The sequence below is a fragment of the Hermetia illucens genome, chromosome 3, assembly GCF_905115235.1.
Source record: "Hermetia illucens chromosome 3, iHerIll2.2.curated.20191125, whole genome shotgun sequence".
NCBI lineage: Eukaryota > Metazoa > Arthropoda > Insecta > Diptera > Stratiomyidae > Hermetia > Hermetia illucens.
Window position 1 is genome coordinate 126,687,061 of NC_051851.1, and position 18,544 is coordinate 126,705,604.

Sequence of the window (18,544 nt, forward strand, 5' to 3'; positions counted from 1 at the left end):
AGTCAAATCAGGGTAATAATCTCGGGCGAGTGCAATGCTGACCACATTGTCTCCTACAGTGTAATGTAGTGCACCGTTACGGTCTTGAATAAAGTGCTCTAACATACTTCAAGGTCCTGATCCAGTATGGATTGTTGTGTCAACGATTCCTCATTACATGCGATGTGATTCACAGTTCCCTCCTTTCGAGCATATTTCATATCAATAGGTGTAACGGTTTTTGAGATAATGGGTATAATAGAAAGACAGACGGCGGACACTGAACCGATTTTAATAATGTTCTGTTTTATACAAAACCTGAGAAACGAAGCGCGATAAAAAGGGTGCTGATAATTGAATAATTTACCAAAAACAGGAAAGCTCATCCTTTTCTGACTTGTATGCAAATTCATAAATGAATTAAGTCACACTATATCAACGAGGACGTTAAGACGTCGATTACTTTACGGTTTGTTAGCTAGCAAATTAATAAACTGGGAGAGCATAGTTTGAAGTGATCAATTTAAATTCAACTTGTTTGAGTCAGATGGTAGGATCAAATGTGCGTCGTACCCCCAAATAAAGAACTGTACCCATGCAATGCTCTAAAGACCATAAGCCATTGTGTAGGGAATATAATGGTTTGGGTCGGTCCTCTGTGATTTGTAATGAGCCCTATTTGTCGAGTAACTGCAAAAAAAGAATAACGTATGTATCAAGATACATTGCCGAATATTTGTCAACGAAGTCGTTTTTATGCATGAAAATGGCTCAAAACATTGCCTTGATTTAAGGGGAAACCAAATTAGGAGATTTTCAGAATCATTTTTTTAATAAATAGATCATTAACCTAGCTATTCTAGAATATCCTGCCAAAATTTCAAAATGAAATTCGTATTCCTCTAGATTTTATAAGCGTCGAACTAAGCGCTTAACGGGTACAAGCTTAGACTCGCTTTATGTCCTTACGTAATCTTGCAATCTTTTCTACGAGTGCATCTGGACTTTGTTAGTAATTAAGAATGAAAAGTATCTTTTTATCCGGGTGACTTTTCAAACAATTCTTTTTTCAAAAGCGTTTTTCTCAAAATTATGTTTTCCAAATTTGCGGGAATTCTAGCTCAAAAAGTAATAAACCGATTATTACGAAATTTGGGAGTGTGATTCTCTATAAAATTTCCAAAAATATAAATCAATATTTTGGATGATATCATATTTCTAAGGGTGCCTTTTCTGTTATATTTGTAAAAAAAGTGGTGTAAATTGAATTTTTTTTTCAATGGCTGCAAAATTTTTAATTTTGATTATTTGTACCCGTATTGAGGTTCATATTCTTAGAAAATAAGTTATTAATATAAAATTCAAAACTGTTTTGTTTCAGATAAAATCGGAGTAGCTACACGTCCCGCGGTTGGAGACCTCTAACGTCGCGTAATTTTTTGATGTTTGCCTCAAATTCTTCAAAAATTGTCAAAAGTAGCTCCGAATCTGAGCAATACAATGTCCGGATTTTATCGAATTCCAATCATTTTCTCTTTCTAAGAAAAAATCCCCAAAACATACGTGAAAATAAGCCTTCTAATGTGGATTATCCTCACACACTTTTTTGGCATTTTTTGTGGGAAGAATTAATTGGAGGCCAGTCAAATTCAAATATCACATTAGATCGGATATTCGAGTCTGCGCCTGAACCCAATAATACCTCGGATCTGGTTTGATAAAATCTAAAGAATCGCAAATTTCACTTTGAAGTTCATATCCTGGGGTAGTTGGCGGTATATCCTATAAAAGAAAACTCGATTCCGATAAACCTCCTACTGTGAAATAATTGCGACTTGCCACTTCCCATTTGCTATTATAATATCATCAGTGCTTATAAGTGAGACTTGTTAGTACTGATGAAGGGAACAAGTGGTTCCCGAAATATCAGTAAGCTTAATAAACATTACCAGTTAGTAGAAAAAGGCAAGTTCTAATTATTTCAAATAATTTAAACATCACAAGATTACACTTACACTCCTAATATGGTTTCTCCCCGATCGAAAATTTCTGGGCAATTGTCGACACAGCTTTAGAGAAAACAACAAACAAGTCGGGGTACCTAAAGTACTAAAGTACCTCTATACACGTTTCTCCATTCGTACATAGCTAAAAATGCAAAATATTCCACATATTGTGTTCTGTGTCAATTATTTTCGTTAATTATGACGCCAGCATCTCATTTGCATGGCTTAAATGTAGCAAATGCACCCGAAATTGATAAGTTTCAACTGTGGTAATTTTGAAACCAATAGCCACGGGAACATTGCGGAGAAAAAGCTTTTGCATCCCCCGTGTAATGTGAAGCCCCTTTTAAATCCACGTAAATTTATGTCATTCGCTGTATGCATGGTATTTCATAATTCCGATACGCCCACTAAATTTCGTTGGAATGGAAATAGCCATTTTGAAGAAAAATGTGTATGACAGACGGACAAACAATAAATCGATTTGAATAAGGTTTTGTTTTTACCTTGAAAGGAGGAGATGAGTTACTCTTAAATATGAAGGAAATGCGGTAGAATATTTCAACGACGTCATCATTGAAGAGCTAGTCTCTCACAAAAACGCAATAAAATTTTGAAATATAAATACGTAAACCCTCAAAATATTGTGTTTACATTAAATTGAATACAAACAACTTTGAATAATATTTAAAAACTGGAATGTATTAGAACAAAAGTTCAAGTATCCTCAATTAGTTTCCCAAGAAATAGTGAACTTTTCTGAATTTTATATTTTACCGGATATGAATTCGTTGCCTCTCTTCTTTCTTGTCAAATTATAACATCTACATAAAAGTTTATTAATTATTCATAACTTAATAACATAACAAGTGAGGAAACCGGAAGCTGAATACGTCAGGTATGAAAGGTTTTGTTGACTATGTAAGAATATTTGGCTACATGATATTCATTTCGACATTGTACAGACATTTTATCTTCTAGCGAGTAGTTATTTGGTGCGAAATGGCAATTTTGATCTACTATAATTTTGTTAGTAATAGTATGAACTTTTCAATAGGACGCTTTCTGTTAAAGTCTACTTTACTAAAAAATTTTACGAACCTACAGTGAATTTAAGCGTGCTGCGAGTAAAAAATTTTCCAAATGTGGTGGTATGAACTGATATCGTAACAGCCAGTATTTTGAGGACTAGATACCTTGTGGAGGGACCACCATGATATTTTGCTGGGTACTTTCTGAGAACAGGTTCTTAGAAAGGCCCCTCCCCGCACTTCTCCTCTTTACAACTGATATTAACACTAACATCTACTTCGGAAAGTATTCTTGAAAACATTTCATTTGATACCCCACATAGCTGCAGGCTTGAGGACGCTTCCTTAAACGCAATATAAAACCATGCTACTCACTACATACAAAGGGATTCACAGTTTTCAACTTTCCACCAAATTCCACCAAACCATTCCTGCGGAAATGAGTGTGACAGACAGACAGAAAACCGATTTTAATTTGTTTTCAATAAAACCTTAAAAATAAATAATTCCCTATGAACATAATGTCGATAGTCGAGCCGTAACTAGTGCTCCTAATTATGTATTTGACCAACTCTGTATACATATAGGTTTCTGAAATTCACAGCTTGGTCCCATAGTCCATGTTCAATATACATTTATTCTCGAGCTCAGATAGGTGGAATTCCAATAGATACATATTAAATTTCACCACAAGTACACATAATATAGATTTATGTTATGCGGCCGAGGTATGCTTTATGAATACCAATACATAAAATTGGCAGTATTAATCTGTTGTCAAGGAACTGCGGTTTTTATAATAAAAATATAGAAAATCTAACAACTCATCAACAATGCAATTTTAATTTATTGCTAAAACCGACAGTAATATCTTTTAATACTTTAGCAATCCTTACTTCCTACATCGAATTGTAAATTGCAGTTAGTGGTAACTAAATTTGAACGCCCATGGGGTATATAATAGGTGCCTACCCAGATAAACCTAGTTTCAGTTTCAGATTCCAGATCAATCATCCAACATGAAAATATTGGCTCTCGTCGCTCTTTTGGCTTGTGGTGCCTTCGCCGCAGGAGGACCTCAATGTCAAGCTCCAAACGGTGGTGGTCTCCAACCTATCTTGGAAGAATTCATCTCCATGAGCCCAATCCAAAAGATTTTGGAACTCCTCTTCACTTCCATGACCTCTGATCCAGAAACCCAAGCCGTCATGGAATACTTGTCATCATTCGAATTCCACCAAATCCTCATCATGTTCCAAAATCGCCCAGAATTCAAATCGCTTCTGGACTTCGCCTGTAACGATTTATACATCGATGTTGCCTACTACTTCAACGTGTTGGCCTTTATTTTCGGATTCCCAGAAGCCCGTGCTCACCCACGTGTCATCGCCCGTGGTGGTGGATTCCATGGACTCTTGCGGGAAATCCTTGATCTGATCCCACTCGATGACCTCAAAGCCCTTTGGGATGAAAAGTTGGCCACCGATTGCTGTGTCCAATTAACTTTCAAAAAGATGAACTCTGACGAATTCAGATCTATTGTTAACGCTCTCAAAGGCAATGACGCCTACATTGACATGAATGAACATCTTCGTGGATTGGGAGTTGACGTTGATCTCATCATTGACACCATTAACAGGATCTTCCACTAAATAACTGTACTTTTGTTAATACTTAATAAATCAAATGAATTGTATACTTTTCCGTTTAGCTCAATCCTTTCGCAGGTCTAGAAACAATAATTAATTTTTTCCTTTGGAATATTTCTTTATACGACGCTGTATTTAATCTGCTTTCTTAACCGACCACTACTAGTGACTACTTCTCCTTGTTTAGACGAAAGTGGTCAATTTTCCACTGCGCTTGTTCAAGCAGATATTTCAGAAAAAGGAGAAAGCACCATTCAAGAAAATTTTCCTTAATGTCAAAGGCATCAAATATAAAGCTCAGAGGAGCGCAGCGAGTACCGTGAGGAAAAGGTCCATCAAGCAACAGAACCTTCAATTCTGTACGTTCATCGATCTGTTTCCCCCATCCCTTGTCTTGTGATATCTCTTCAGAACCTGGTCGATGGCTGAAAATAGAAGACTATATGTTTCCCGGTGAACTATTCAATACATCTGCCATTTTATCAGGAAAAAAAATTCTCTCACTACAACTTTCTTTTATTGCACACGAAGAAGACCAAAAGGGGCAGGGTAGGACTATAAACAGATGATAGACGAAATCGATCATAACCCCAATTCAGTTTCTTACTGGCCATATAGGTTGCGGTCAGCACCCATACACTGTGAAATTGGTTACTTCATCTAGATACAACCGCCAAATAGCATTGCATGGAACACATGTTCTTCCCTTATTTAAGATTTGTGCACCAAATAATAAATCTAGAGGAGACTCTAGATGAATTACCGGTACCCAAAGATCAGGTCCAGAGAATACTAACCTGCTAAGAGCATTGGAATGCGATCAAAACTGGTAGGTGGGACAGGAACCTGTGGCTAGACCTTAATAATAAGTGGTTCATTTTAGCAAAGAGGAATGCAAATTTCTGATGTAATTTTGGTCGATTTCCGGTCATGCTTTCCTCATTCCATTTTTCAGCTACAGTTGCGCACTGCTGTCCTTCGACGAAAACTAAAGTTACTAACTTCGCCCACATGCTTGCAATTTTAGATATTGAGAGATTATGTCTGAGGAACTTGTTGACCATTGTAGAACGTCACCTTATCGCTCGGGAAAATATTGGCGCACGACATGGGTGGTGTAAAATGCGGCATTATGCTGTTAATTTCTTTCCATATCATGGTTCCACTATGGCTCATTTGACGCTTATTCAGTATTAGGAGTTCCTTCCGCAAATAGTGATGATAATGTCTAAAACCATCGGAACCGCCTAAATTGTATTGTTTCTCGTCAAATACATTTTTCCGACCACTTTCAAGGACCCATGCTCAGAAACTGCTCAATTGAAAAAAATGAAAAGATGAAGCAAATTTGATCAAAATCGTACTATTACTGACAAAGTTACAATAACTCTCTTCGGTTTAAATTTACAATATAAAACGAGCTTAATGTCATGCAAGTAATACTGCAGCAGCGGGACAAGAAAAAATGCGAATAAAAACTTTAATAACGCAGTCACCACTCGGAAGTACTACAACAGTGCCCAGAATAATTTCAGCACTGCCTACGGGATACTGCTAGGCAGTGGAGCCGACAGATCGAATATTTTCCTAACTATTGTGATCTTCGAAGTGAATATTAAAATGGAACAACGTTACCATATCTTCCATAGACTTGGGTGTCGCACGTTAGAGTACCGGCTCTGAAGGGCAGTAAGAAGGATGCGCAATCTTCGGACTTCTATTATGCATTTGTTAGGGAAGTTTTAAAATCAACAAGAGAAAATTCAGATTACTAGAACATCTATTCTGTAGAACTGTGGATCCTCAATTTCGGTAATGAACCACTGTTATAAAGGATACTCTGGAGAATATTGGGCTAATACGTGTGAAAACTTTCCTGCGGGTTTTCCGTGAGAATCTACTATGTGGGTCTAATGGATGGTTTTCTTCAGGCGCGGATTGATTTGGCGACCACCATCAGAAACCGGCTGTAACTAGCGCACCGGTACTGGTTCCTACTGGATACAGGCTCAGCATTGACACAAGTGCCTTTAATACACACATAGACTACTTTTAGCCAGATTAGTGAATTGCATACTGCTGTATGCATGTACCCGGACCGACCAAATGGGGAGCAACTTACTCCCTCTTTTGTTGGTCCACGGACCCCTCGTTTAGTGCTTAGCACCCAAATTTTAAAAAAATGTCAGGCGATGACGGCTTTACTGTTTCTTACCAGGGCAGAGACAAAATCATCAGACGCTGCCTCACCTCTGCCCTGGGAGCAGCGTGACCGAAGCGGTTCGTAGATGTTGAGTGCTCCTTTATATAATTCGCAGATCGAGGTATTATATCAGAAAAATTTGAGGTCCAAGGCGGCGTACACCTGGGTTGCATCTTGCCATCAATATTATTTTTTCCTGTTTTCGGTGACGTTGTTCATGCTGCTTTGTCCAGAGAACGGAGAAAATTTCAATAAGCCGTGACATCTTTCCTTACCGGGTCATGGACCTGTCATATGGTAGTAGGAATAGAAAGTGACTTCCACTATCACTCAAAAACTGCGATATGCGTCTTGGTACGCTGGTCTCACATAATTTACAAGATTCTTTTCATTATCGCTTTGTCACGGTTGTAACCCACTGTATAAAAGTGCTGAACTCGAATATAATGGGCATGTTTGTAAACCAAGGAGAAGTATCTCCTTATACCTCTCAGTTTGGCTAACATTATCATCATCAATGGCGCAACAACCGGTATCTCGTCTAGGCCTGCTTTAATAAGGAGCTCCAGATATCCCGGTTTTGCGCCGAGGTCCAACAATTCGATATCCCTAAAAGCTTTCTGGCGTCCTGACCTACGCCATTGCTCCATCTCATTGCAGGGTCTGCCTCGTCTTCCTTTTCTATCATAGATATTGCCCTTATAGACTTTCCGGGCTGAATCATCTTCATCCATACGGATTAAGTAACCCGGCCACCGTAACCTATTGAGCCGAATTTTATTCACAACCTCACGGTCATGGTTGATTGGCTAACACCGTCACTAATTCGAAGCTTTTGCATGCATACGATTATAGAACGCTTCCGGCTCGCATGGCTAAAATTTTTGATAGACCAGAAAAAGGTTTATTGAAACATTGATTTCACTTATAATATCTTTATGGGGAAAACTAACTGTAATTTCTTATCATCATCAACGGAGCAACAATCAGTATCCTGTCTAGGCCTACCTTAATAATGGACTCCAGAAATCCTGTTTTTGCGACGGGATCCGCCATTTCGGCAGCTCTAAAAGATGTTTGGACATCGCTCCATCTGAGGCAAGGTGTGCCACGTTTTCTCTTGTTCAATATCAATTTATAGTTGAATAGAATAACCAGTGAAAACCTAACTCAGTAAACTAGTTTAATTTTTATTTTTAAAAAAAAGTTGAAAAATCTCTCAATAAGCATCCTGAATTAATATACGTTTTAGGGAGAATTATTGACAACTTTATTAGACCCTAACATTAGTACAGGAATCTAATGGAATATCTTGTTGATGGTGTCAATGATGAGGTCAACATCAACTCCCAATCCACGGAGACGATCCTTCAAGTCAACGTAGGCAACATCAGCCTTAAGAGCATCAATGAGAGATCCAAATTCGTCAGAGTTAATCTTTTGGAAAGTCAATTGGACATAGTAGTCGGTAGCCAACTTTTCATCCAAAAGAGCCTTCAAATCATCAACGGGGATGAGTGCGAGGATGTCCAACAAGAGACCACGGAATCCACCAGCACGGACAGTGGCACGTGGGTGAGCACGGACTTCTGGGAATCCGAAAATACCGGCCAAGATGTTGAAGTAGTAGGCAGCATCGACGTACAAATCGGTACAGGCAAACTCCACAAGCAATTTGAATTCTGGACGATTTTGGAACATGACGACGATTTGGTGGAATTCGGATGATGACAAGTATTCCATGACGGCTTGGGTTTCTGGATCAGAGGTCATGGAAGTCAAGAGGAGTTCCAAAATTTTATCGGTTGGGATTATGGAAACGAATTCAGCCAAGACTGGTTGGAGACCACCACCGTTTGGAGCTTGACATTGGGGTCCTTCTGCGGCGAAGGCACCACAAGCCAAAAGAGCAACGAGAGCTAATACTTTCATGTTGGACGATTGATCTGGAATCTCAAACTGAAACTGAACTCCTCTCTGCAATCCCTCCTTTATATACCAATTTCCGTTACTATTTAGCTATCATCAACAATGAGTTATCGATTAATCAGACGATATGGAAAGTAAAGAGATTGTAGGGGATTACGACAGATTATAGCCATAAATTAAAAGTCTTTTAGTTGATAAATTTTCAACTTTCTAGATTATTATGTGCTTGTTAGAATTTTCCGAAGCTGATTGAATCATAGGTCTGACTTTTTCAGACAAAAAAGTGTCCTCGTTAATGCATATCACTAACATCAATTTCAACTTTCTCTCCGCGAGTCCTTCAGAACTTACAACTTCGGCTTAAATGAAGAAACTATGTAACACGCGGTATCTTAATCAATCAGAAGATAGAGAAGTGTGCTATATGTCGAATGACTAATATTTTTGAGTGCTAAGTTCTCTCTGTCGCAGCGACCAATAGAAAATCCCATTTTGAATAGACAGTGGGAACGGTTGCAATACATTTTTAAGGTTTTGTTTGCAAAACAAAAAAGTTTTTGAAGTCGGCCTTAGTTTTGAGGTTTGTTATAAAGGCCGCGAGTGGGAGGGGTCAGAAACTACCCTCATGAAGGTGTCTCTACGTGGCGCCCAGGCCTCAAAATACCCCCATAAATTTGTCCTAGAGTTATGAAAGTTGGTAGTAGTATAAATTGAAGTACTGAATCTGACATGCTAAATGCATGTACATAACGGGCTACATACAAATGGGATAGTTCTACACTCAAATATACTCACAGAAGAAGCAAACAAAACCTTTCATCCCTGAAGCGACCAGCTTCCGGTTTCCCGACTTGTTTATTATATTGACCAGTATGGTACGCGAATCCAGATGAAAACTACAAGAGGCTGGATAATGTTTATATGTTTTCTTATAATGTCAGAACTTCTCGAATTTATACGAGCTAAATTGGGTTTTGCGGCACTTAATAGAGTATATCTGGAATTTCATAACGTACTAATAGTTTGTGAAGAACTTCAATAGTTCCCGAAGAAGTGAACAAACATATCGCCAGGAAATTGACAAGAAAATATTTTTCTTGGTGCGTCGTGCATGACCTGGACATGCTAATTCGTGCGATTTTTACCCACTGAAACCACCCCTGACTCTGTTAATCTGCAGATCACACTCAATTTGTGTGTTAGATAAGATATACTGCGTGGTTCCCCAAACTGGGACTGCATACAACATGACGGAACTTACCACTGCATCTACATTCGACATCATTCTTGCCATACTAGTAGTTAACGCCTCTTCGCAAGTATACTCTATGTGCTGCTTATAGCTAAGCTTTGCGTCTGCCATCACTCCCAAATAGTTGATAGCCAGCTAGGAAGTGATGACTCCCATTTATAATGCAATTTCAATTTTTCTTACAGCGCTTGGTGATGAGGACTACTTCCGCTTTTTCCTCCGTAAGTGTCAACCCGACCCTCTCAAACCAGACCTCAACAGTACTGATTGCTCCCCATGAACAGGTATCAGCGCCTTCGAGATGCTTTGCGATCACAACGAGTGGTATGTCATCGGTGTCACCCACCACCATGGTCTCCTTCAGAACTGGGATATTAAGTATGTACATCATTGTACAAGCTTTTCCACAATAGTTGCCTAACCGTCTACCCGTACTGGAGCCCGTCATTGGTGGTATACCAGAGCTTCCGTTCTAGTAATTAGCTATCGATAGTAGCAGCGAGATAGGAGGGAAGCTCTGAAAGGAGTTAGCGCCCTTATCTTGCTGCTGGTGATTTGATGATTTCTAGGAAGAGGATGGGGTACGTGATCAGCGCTTTCCACGAGTTATCTTTACCTCAGAACAGAATTCCTTAAAAAATTCCCTCCTGCTCCGCTGGATGGCGAGCTTACCTGTACCTGATCGATTTTCAATGCCGCCCTTTGAGCCGTTCATCTGGCTCGTTGGTAGGCTGATCGAAGGCTGGCTGGTATCATCTACTAGGGAGTGCGCATTTCCTGGGTATGAATGCGTCACATGCTTTGGCGATACAGTGAGCGACATAGAAAGCTCTATCCGCAGGACGAAGTAGGTTGCTCTAGCTCGACTTCTACGAAGGTTTGCTTGTCCAATGCTTTTATAGACAAACCTGATGTTCTTTTTAGCTTTAAATATCTTGTTTCCCGGTCATGTGGTTAACTCCTTATTTCGAAGATAATGGCCTTCGCTAACGTGGCAAGATACACCACACACCTGTGTAGGGTTGACCAAGGTCAGGTGTACAATTGAGGCAAAGTCCTTTCCAAAGTCCTAACGTGGCAAGACACACCACACACCTGTGTAGGGTTGACCAAAGTCAGGTGTACAATTAAGGCAAAGTCCTTTTCGAAAGGTGTTTACATTACTATCGTTAGCTAACTAGGCAAAGATCTCGTATAGGCTTCGGTCCTTCGCGTTATTCTCTCTGCTTGTCCATTCAACAACCAACATCTTAAAGTTCTTAAAGATCTCTTCGTGAACAAAGTTGTTTAACATGTTTTCAAACTCAAACAATGTGAGATTGGGTTACCAGTAACTACCGTACACGTACCACGGCGTATTTTCGCCCACGCAAAACAACTGGCCGAATGACTCATGATGGATTACTATATATACGAGTAGCTTGGCGTCCGCACGGCCATTCTGCCGCTCCGATCGTTGAATATATACGTCGCCACCGTGGGAGTCTCTGTATGATTCACTTGTAGTAGCAATTTCAGTGTCAAATTCATAGATGGTCTGTTTCGAGTGAATTCTGACCGACTCTGCAATAATTGCAGTTTAATTAGATAAACTTCATTTTTTCATTGGAGATAACACCTTTCTGAATTTCGAGCTTTTTCCACTTCCGGTAATACGTCAGTTATCTCGTCCCTCCTTTCCTTCACCCAACAGTCATTTGGAGTCCCTATTGCACTTTTTTGTAATATGGCCTTTCTGTCCGCACCTTTTGCATCGATCGGATTGATCAATGTCAATGGTTCATGTCTTTGCGAAGTGGAAACCCTTCTTTATTGGAATCTGCTTACACTGGAAATCGCATTGTGGCGATTTGAGTACTGCCATAGGTTTTTCTCAAACTAACAATGGATTCTGCTCTGAATGACACTTTGCTGAGATCCTTGCACTGAGTATAAATCTCATGTTTTTGTGCCCATACTGTGGCATTCTCCTAAGTGAGTTCTTAGCCTAGTTAGTGAAGCGATCAGCCGATCAGCTTGGGCAAAAGCTGGATTTTTTCAGCTCAAATATAATTTCACTTGACAAAACATGTGATTTTGCTGACATTTCCTCCTAGATCTTGAAGGTTAGGGTCAGCTTTGGTTTTCTGGTCCATGGCCAGCGAGCAAAAAGGTGCATCAACACATATCAATATGTATGCCCCTATTCGGAATTTGGGATTGTACAGGTTGACAGCGCGTTATATCCATCTCCAGGTTCTACTCACGATAGAATCGATACACAAATATACAGGCTAAGTATTTATATGCAAATCATAACCCTATACCTGAAGAATCCATGTTTATATCAAACCTAAGTAAAATCCGCAACGCCAGCTATCTGAATTGAGCGATAAAGGGGCGTGATCTTCGTTTGTCATAATTATATAAGCTCTTGAAACTTAATCTCCTACGTTTATAAACCTCTTTAAAGCCAACCATGTACAGTTTGAAAATATATACGATGTGTTCAACTTCCGTGTTGACAGGAAACATTCTTCTCTGCCAAAAAAGACATAGAAAGTTATTCTCCAATTTATCCGGTCCGACATCAACTGGATGTGGACTTAGGATCCAGTGACCCATTACAGTGAAGTACAATATTTACACAAAACTTTGTAGACGGAGTAGCTGAAAAGAAACATTAGGGGTAAAGTCAGGTGAATTTGTATGAGCGATATGCATTAACGAACCCCTTGTCTTTCTCTGGAAAACTTCGCATGTAGTTCCCTACTTATTCCTGAAGTCGGTTTCAGAGAATTCGAACAAGCACATATTAAACTTCCAAGTATGTATCAAATTTTTTGGTTTGATTTCACTTGTAGCCTAGATTCTTCTTAAAATTTCTTTCTTATCACCTTTGAGGACGTGGCGACAACTTGTTGTCAAGGAAAAATATATAACCAAAATTTAGAAAGTTGAAACTTTATCAACTAAAAAACTTTTAATTTATTGCTATAACAATAATCCATTTTAATCCCCGACAATCTCTACTTTCCATACCGTCTGATTAATCGATATATCATAGTTAATGATTGCTGAATAATAACGCCGATGGGGTATATAATGGGGGGCTTGCAAAGAGGAGTTCAGTTTCAGTTTGAGATTCCAGATCAATCGTCCAACATGAAAGTATTAGCTCTCGTCGCTCTTTTGGCTTGTGGTGCCTTCGCCGCAGAAGGACCCCAATGTCAAGCTCCAAACGGTGGTGGTCTCCAACCAGTCTTGGCTGAATTCGTTTCCATAATCCCAACCGATAAAATTTTGGAACTCCTCTTGACTTCCATGACCTCTGATCCAGAAACCCAAGCCGTCATGGAATACTTGTCATCATCCGAATTCCACCAAATCGTCGTCATGTTCCAAAATCGTCCAGAATTCAAATCGCTTGTGGAGTTTGCCTGTGCCGATTTGTACGTCGATGCTGCCTACTACTTCAACATCTTGGCCGGTATTTTCGGATTCCCAGAAGTCCGTGCTCACCCACGTGCCACTGTCCGTGCTGGTGGATTCCGTGGTCTCTTGTTGGACATCCTCGCTCTCATCCCCGTTGATGATTTGAAGGCTCTTTTAGATGAAAAGTTGGCCACCGACTACTATGTCCAATTGACTTTCCAAAAGATCAACTCTGACGAATTTGGATCTCTCATTGATGCTCTTAAGGCTGATGTTGCCTACGTTGACTTGAAGGATCGGCTCCGTGGATTGGGAGTTGATGTTGACCTCATCATTGACACCATCAACAAGATCTTCCACTAAATGATTGTAGTAATATTAACGCTTAATAAAATTCATTGAGTTCAACAATATTTTTTATTAAACATGACTTTAAGATTCTCTTATATTTGTAGAAGTGTGTAGAGCTGGCTGCCCAGCGAACTTTCTCCTAGTCAATAAGATCTTTGCCCTTGGGCAATGGATATCCCACTTCTATTAAATCTGTTCTATTAATGCTATTTGAACGGCCTTGATAATACAAGGGAAGAACATATAAGGGGTTGTTTGGTTTTAAAATATATTTTACTGCAGCCGATCATATCTTCGTGCGAAATTATTTCATTACCTCTCTAGTTCATTCAGTTCCTAAAGATTTTGGATTTGCTTCTTCTTCATTTTGAGAAAAGGATTCGTGGAAAGAGAACTTTTTGGTGAATACCTATCCACCGACGCGAGTCGTACGTTGTCGTTGTTGTCGATGCTATGCAGGACATTTCGGTCCTTAGCTTTCAGAATGTCCTTCATATAACCTCTCTCGGTTCATTGATCGCGCCTTTCAATTTCTCTTCGAGTACCCTTTTTGGTGGAACGTAGTCAGCCCATTGCAACTTTTGCAGTTTGATTAATTTGGAGGCTTCAGGGTCATCAAATAGTTGGTACAAGTCATAATTGTATCTGGTTCGCCATTGGTAGTCCACTCGGTCAATTTCTATTATTCTCGGCAAGACTCTTGTCTCGAAGGTTTCTCGGAAGTTTTCATTAAGGTCCATGTTTCACATCCGTAGTATAGGACAGTTTTTATTATTGTTTTGTTTACTCGGAACTTTTCTTTCCCATATATGCAGCCGTTCCGTCGTCTTCAACCTTTTTTCAGCTGTCCTGCTAAGTATATAAAATTGTCTACATTTTCTGAGTTGTACTCGTCTATTATTATATTTTGTCTTTTTTTGTCGTGTGCGGGAAAATTTTCATCTTGTTTTCATTAATTTGTAGACCAATTCAAGATAAACATCGTCCGCATTTGATTTGGTAGGACTTATTTGGGCATCTTCGGGCAACTTTGTCATAACCTGCTTCTGTGCCAGATTGAATAGTAGAGATGCCAGCCCACATTACTTTAATCTGTCGTTTGTCGCAACTGTATCTGTCATGCTGGCATTGCGCAGGAAGCGCTCTGGTCTAGGACATTGTCATTCTGGTAGGGGCTTCCAGTTTTGCTGAAATTTCCAAAATGGGCATTGCTTTGTGCAGTACATTTAAGTTAATATTTTCGTAATTTTCTCTCTTCGTCCTTGTGTTTCACTCTACATGTTGTTTGGGTGCTTCATTTTTCTTCCGGGCATTCATCGTTTAACCAATCATTTCTCCACTTTTCTTTTGCAAGGATGTTTTAGATCATACGAGGTGTAATCCGTGAGATTCAGACGAATCGAATCGTTCTTAAAGTTTTGCCTTCCATTTTTTTAACTTTCCAACCTCAAAATTTGGAAGTGGATTGATTTTTATCCCGCAATTCTGTGAAATTTGGTACCTGTTGACGCTTTTTATTATGTAGTAGTCGCAGTCATAGTTTGTTCTTCGACCCAATCTCATATCGAGGATATGGTGATCTCGTTCCTAAACTGGTGTTGAAGTGCGAAAGCAATATTTTGACGTCGTTCAGAGGCAATGAGACGTATATTCTTTCCAGGCTATCGTAGGATTGCTCTCTCACTTGAGCGAAGTTATGACGATGTTGCATCTTGTTTGAATCTATATTCTTTGTCTCTAGAAAACTGCTCAGACTTAGGCTGCTTAGTAGGACCAAGTTTAAAACCATCGAAAGCGCACACGGCGGCTTTGCTTTGGGTCATCTATATTTGATATGCGTACCAGTTTACACGCTTTTAGAGATTTCTGTTGTTCGTTACAAAACATGCATATTGAGCACCGACCAGGTGGACCGCATTGTGCGGGCATTGTTCCCCAGACACCCTGTACGGGTTGATGTAAATAGCGCAGAAAGCGTCGTGGATTGCCCCCTTTTCACAATGGGAGAACTCGAAGAAGCGGTTCGCACTATGAAAAACAGGAAGGCGCCAGGTCCTGATGGCATCCCGGCGAAAGTTTACAAACTGGTGTTCCGCCAACGGCCAGAATTGCTGCTCGAAGCGTTCAACGCGTGTTTGAAGGAGGGCATTTTTCCTTGTCGCTGGAAGGGGGCCAGACTCGCGTTGATTAGGGGTAGACTCGCTGAAGCGATCCGTGCTGCCGGGTACTTATCCGCAAGGCAGTTCGGGTTTAGAACAGGGAAATCTACAGTGGATGCTGTTATGGAGGTCGTAGATGCGTTTAATCGAGCCGGGGCACACAGCCGCCGATCTCGACGGATAGTGCTCCTCATAACGCTTGATGTCAGAAATGCCTTCAATTCCGTAAGATGGACAAATATGCTAGGCACACTAGAGAACTCCTTTCACTTGTCAAGATATCTCTTGCGGATATTGAGGGATTATCTAAAAGACCGCTCCCTGTTCTATGAGACGCTAGAGGAGGATGGAAATCACGTCGGGAGTAGCGCAGGGATCCATCCTAGGGTATGACCTCTGGAACGCCTTCTACGATAGTCTGCTGAGACTCGATACGCGCGAAGAGTCGCGCCTGGTCGGTTATGCAGACGACGTTGCGGTACTTGTTGCCGGACGCATTGTTGAACAGGCGCAAAGGAGACTTGGCATATTGATGCGACGGGTACGCGGATGGATGACTGCTCACGGTTTCAACCTTGCGCTGGAAAAGACCGAAGTAGTCATTCTGACCAGAAGGAGAATCCCGACCTTGCGTCCCATATCGATCGGCGAGTTGACTATAGAGTCAAAACCAGCGATTAAATACCTTGGTTTAATGCTCGACTCGAGCAAATCAAAGCAGCTGCGGACTGGGCTGCAGCTGGAGTCGGCTAATGGCGAATGTCGGCAGCCCTATATCAACTAGGAGACGTCTCCTCGTGGGAGCAACGCAATCCGTTCTTCTCTATGGTGCGGAGGTATGGGCTGATGCCCTTGACAAGGAGGTGCATCGTAAACGCCTCGCTCAAGTGCAGAGGCTTGCCAAGGAGCGCAAAGCTATCTATCGCCGTAAGGGCGAAAACTTAAGAGGAGTGGTTGCCCGTGAAGAACGTCAACGCACCCTTAGCGAGTGGCAACTTTCTTGGCAAAATGAGCCAAAGGGCAAGTGGATTGCGCGGCTCATCGACAAATTAGACCCATGGTTGAACAGAAAGCACGGTGAGATTGATTACTTCCTTAACCAACTTCTAAGTGGGCATGGAGGTGTTCAGTCTTACCTGCACAGGGTTGGGAAGGCGCGATCTCCTGATTGTGTGTTCTGCAATAGAGTGGCGGATGACGCTAAACACACCTTTTTCTCTTGCGAGAGGTGGGACGCCTCCGCCAGCAGCTTTATGCAGACACTGGGGAGCTCTCTCCAGACAACATTGTCAGAGAGATGCTGAAGAGCGCTGGCAGCTTGAATCGTATTGCGTATTATGTTCGGGCTCTTCTTACTACGAAGAAGATTGAACTCGACCGGCAGAGGGATCGGACGGTAAGGGGTTCCCTGAACTAACAACAACTCCCTTCTTCCCCTCCCCTCCCGTTGGTGAAAGGAATTCCCTGACTTGAAGGCTCCCAACGCCGGGAGAGCGGGAGGGCTAGCCCGAAGTAATGTGTCAAACGGTTCCAGGCTAGTTCTCTGATGACAGGGAGGTGTTTAGTTGGTAGTCAGCCAGCGTGCTTTTGCGGGAGTCCAACACTCTGTGCGTAAACGCATTCACTTACCCTACTCCAAAAAAAGAAAACGTGTATTTGTATTGATTTCTAGGCACTCTAGTTTGTTCTACGGATTTTATAAGATATATCGAATTTACCGTGTATCGTTTTTATACCGTGCTTCATGGAAAAACATTCTCTATCATTTATCGTTATTTTATCAACCTAGCCGTATTCTGTAACTACGTTGAATTTGATAGTCAAACATCATATCGCATCTACTAACAAACATTAGTCCCGTTTTCAGTGCTTTAGAAACCGTAGCTTTTATTGGTAAACAGTACTTTAATTTCCATCGCCGTACTCAATAGTCTCTATTTCAGTTAACGCATTTTCCGTGGAATTCCGTTAAGATGGGACTACTTGACAGACCTCTGTTCAACTGCTGAGCCTCACTGACGTAAGGGAGAAATCAGCAGACGCTCCCTTTGCACAGTGGCAGCATAATGAATCTGTCAATTTATGACGAGAGTGTCTCAGATTTGTCCGAGTTGCCAGACAAGGTTTGCGGAAGGAAAGGAACCTGAAAAGTTGTCCTTTTCAACAACGTTCCTCCGGTGATTCGCACATGAAAAACATGGGTGAGATAAGAATATCTGAGTACGCATTTATCTCATCTGTACCTAGCTCGTAATGTGGATTCATATATTATGTCAGACTATTCATTTTTTTATTCAAAAACTTAGATTGCCCTAAATTTGCACAAAAGCGCCAACTTTAAACTACTATTATACATCTTTGTAGTAAAAGTAAAAGTGCGGTTCCCACCAAATTTTTTAGTACTATGCCCTGTATTGTAGCCCATTCATGATTTTAAGATAAACTTTAGGGGGTTCAATTTCTAAAAAATATAGTAATAAACTGTGAAGAGTGTATTCACTATCCCACGTGAGTATATTCGGTAAAAAAATGTACAGCCTCTAATGTATGCATAGGAATCGTCCTCAAACT

The 18,544-nt window shown here is 40.6% G+C and overlaps 3 protein-coding genes across 3 annotated transcripts in view; 2 read left to right on the forward strand and 1 right to left on the reverse strand.

Moving 5' to 3' along the window:
- LOC119652128 overlaps positions 1-13,886 on the forward strand; it is a 73,039-nt gene extending 59,153 nt beyond the window's left edge. The window contains exon 6 of the mRNA XM_038056068.1: positions 13,815-13,886. Within this exon, the coding sequence (XP_037911996.1) occupies positions 13,815-13,826 (12 nt within the window). The 3' untranslated portion in view covers positions 13,827-13,886. The remainder of the gene's footprint in view (positions 1-13,814) is intronic.
- Positions 3,990-4,712, forward strand: LOC119651121. The gene has a single exon (XM_038054496.1). The coding sequence runs from the start codon at positions 4,036-4,038 to the stop codon at positions 4,666-4,668; it is 633 nt and encodes a 210-aa protein (XP_037910424.1). The 5' UTR covers positions 3,990-4,035; the 3' UTR covers positions 4,669-4,712.
- LOC119651117 (protein G12-like) lies at positions 8,115-8,844 on the reverse strand. Its single transcript, XM_038054490.1, has one exon. The coding sequence runs from the start codon at positions 8,798-8,800 to the stop codon at positions 8,168-8,170; it is 633 nt and encodes a 210-aa protein (XP_037910418.1). The 5' UTR covers positions 8,801-8,844; the 3' UTR covers positions 8,115-8,167.
- Positions 13,887-18,544: the final 4,658 nt, after the last annotated feature.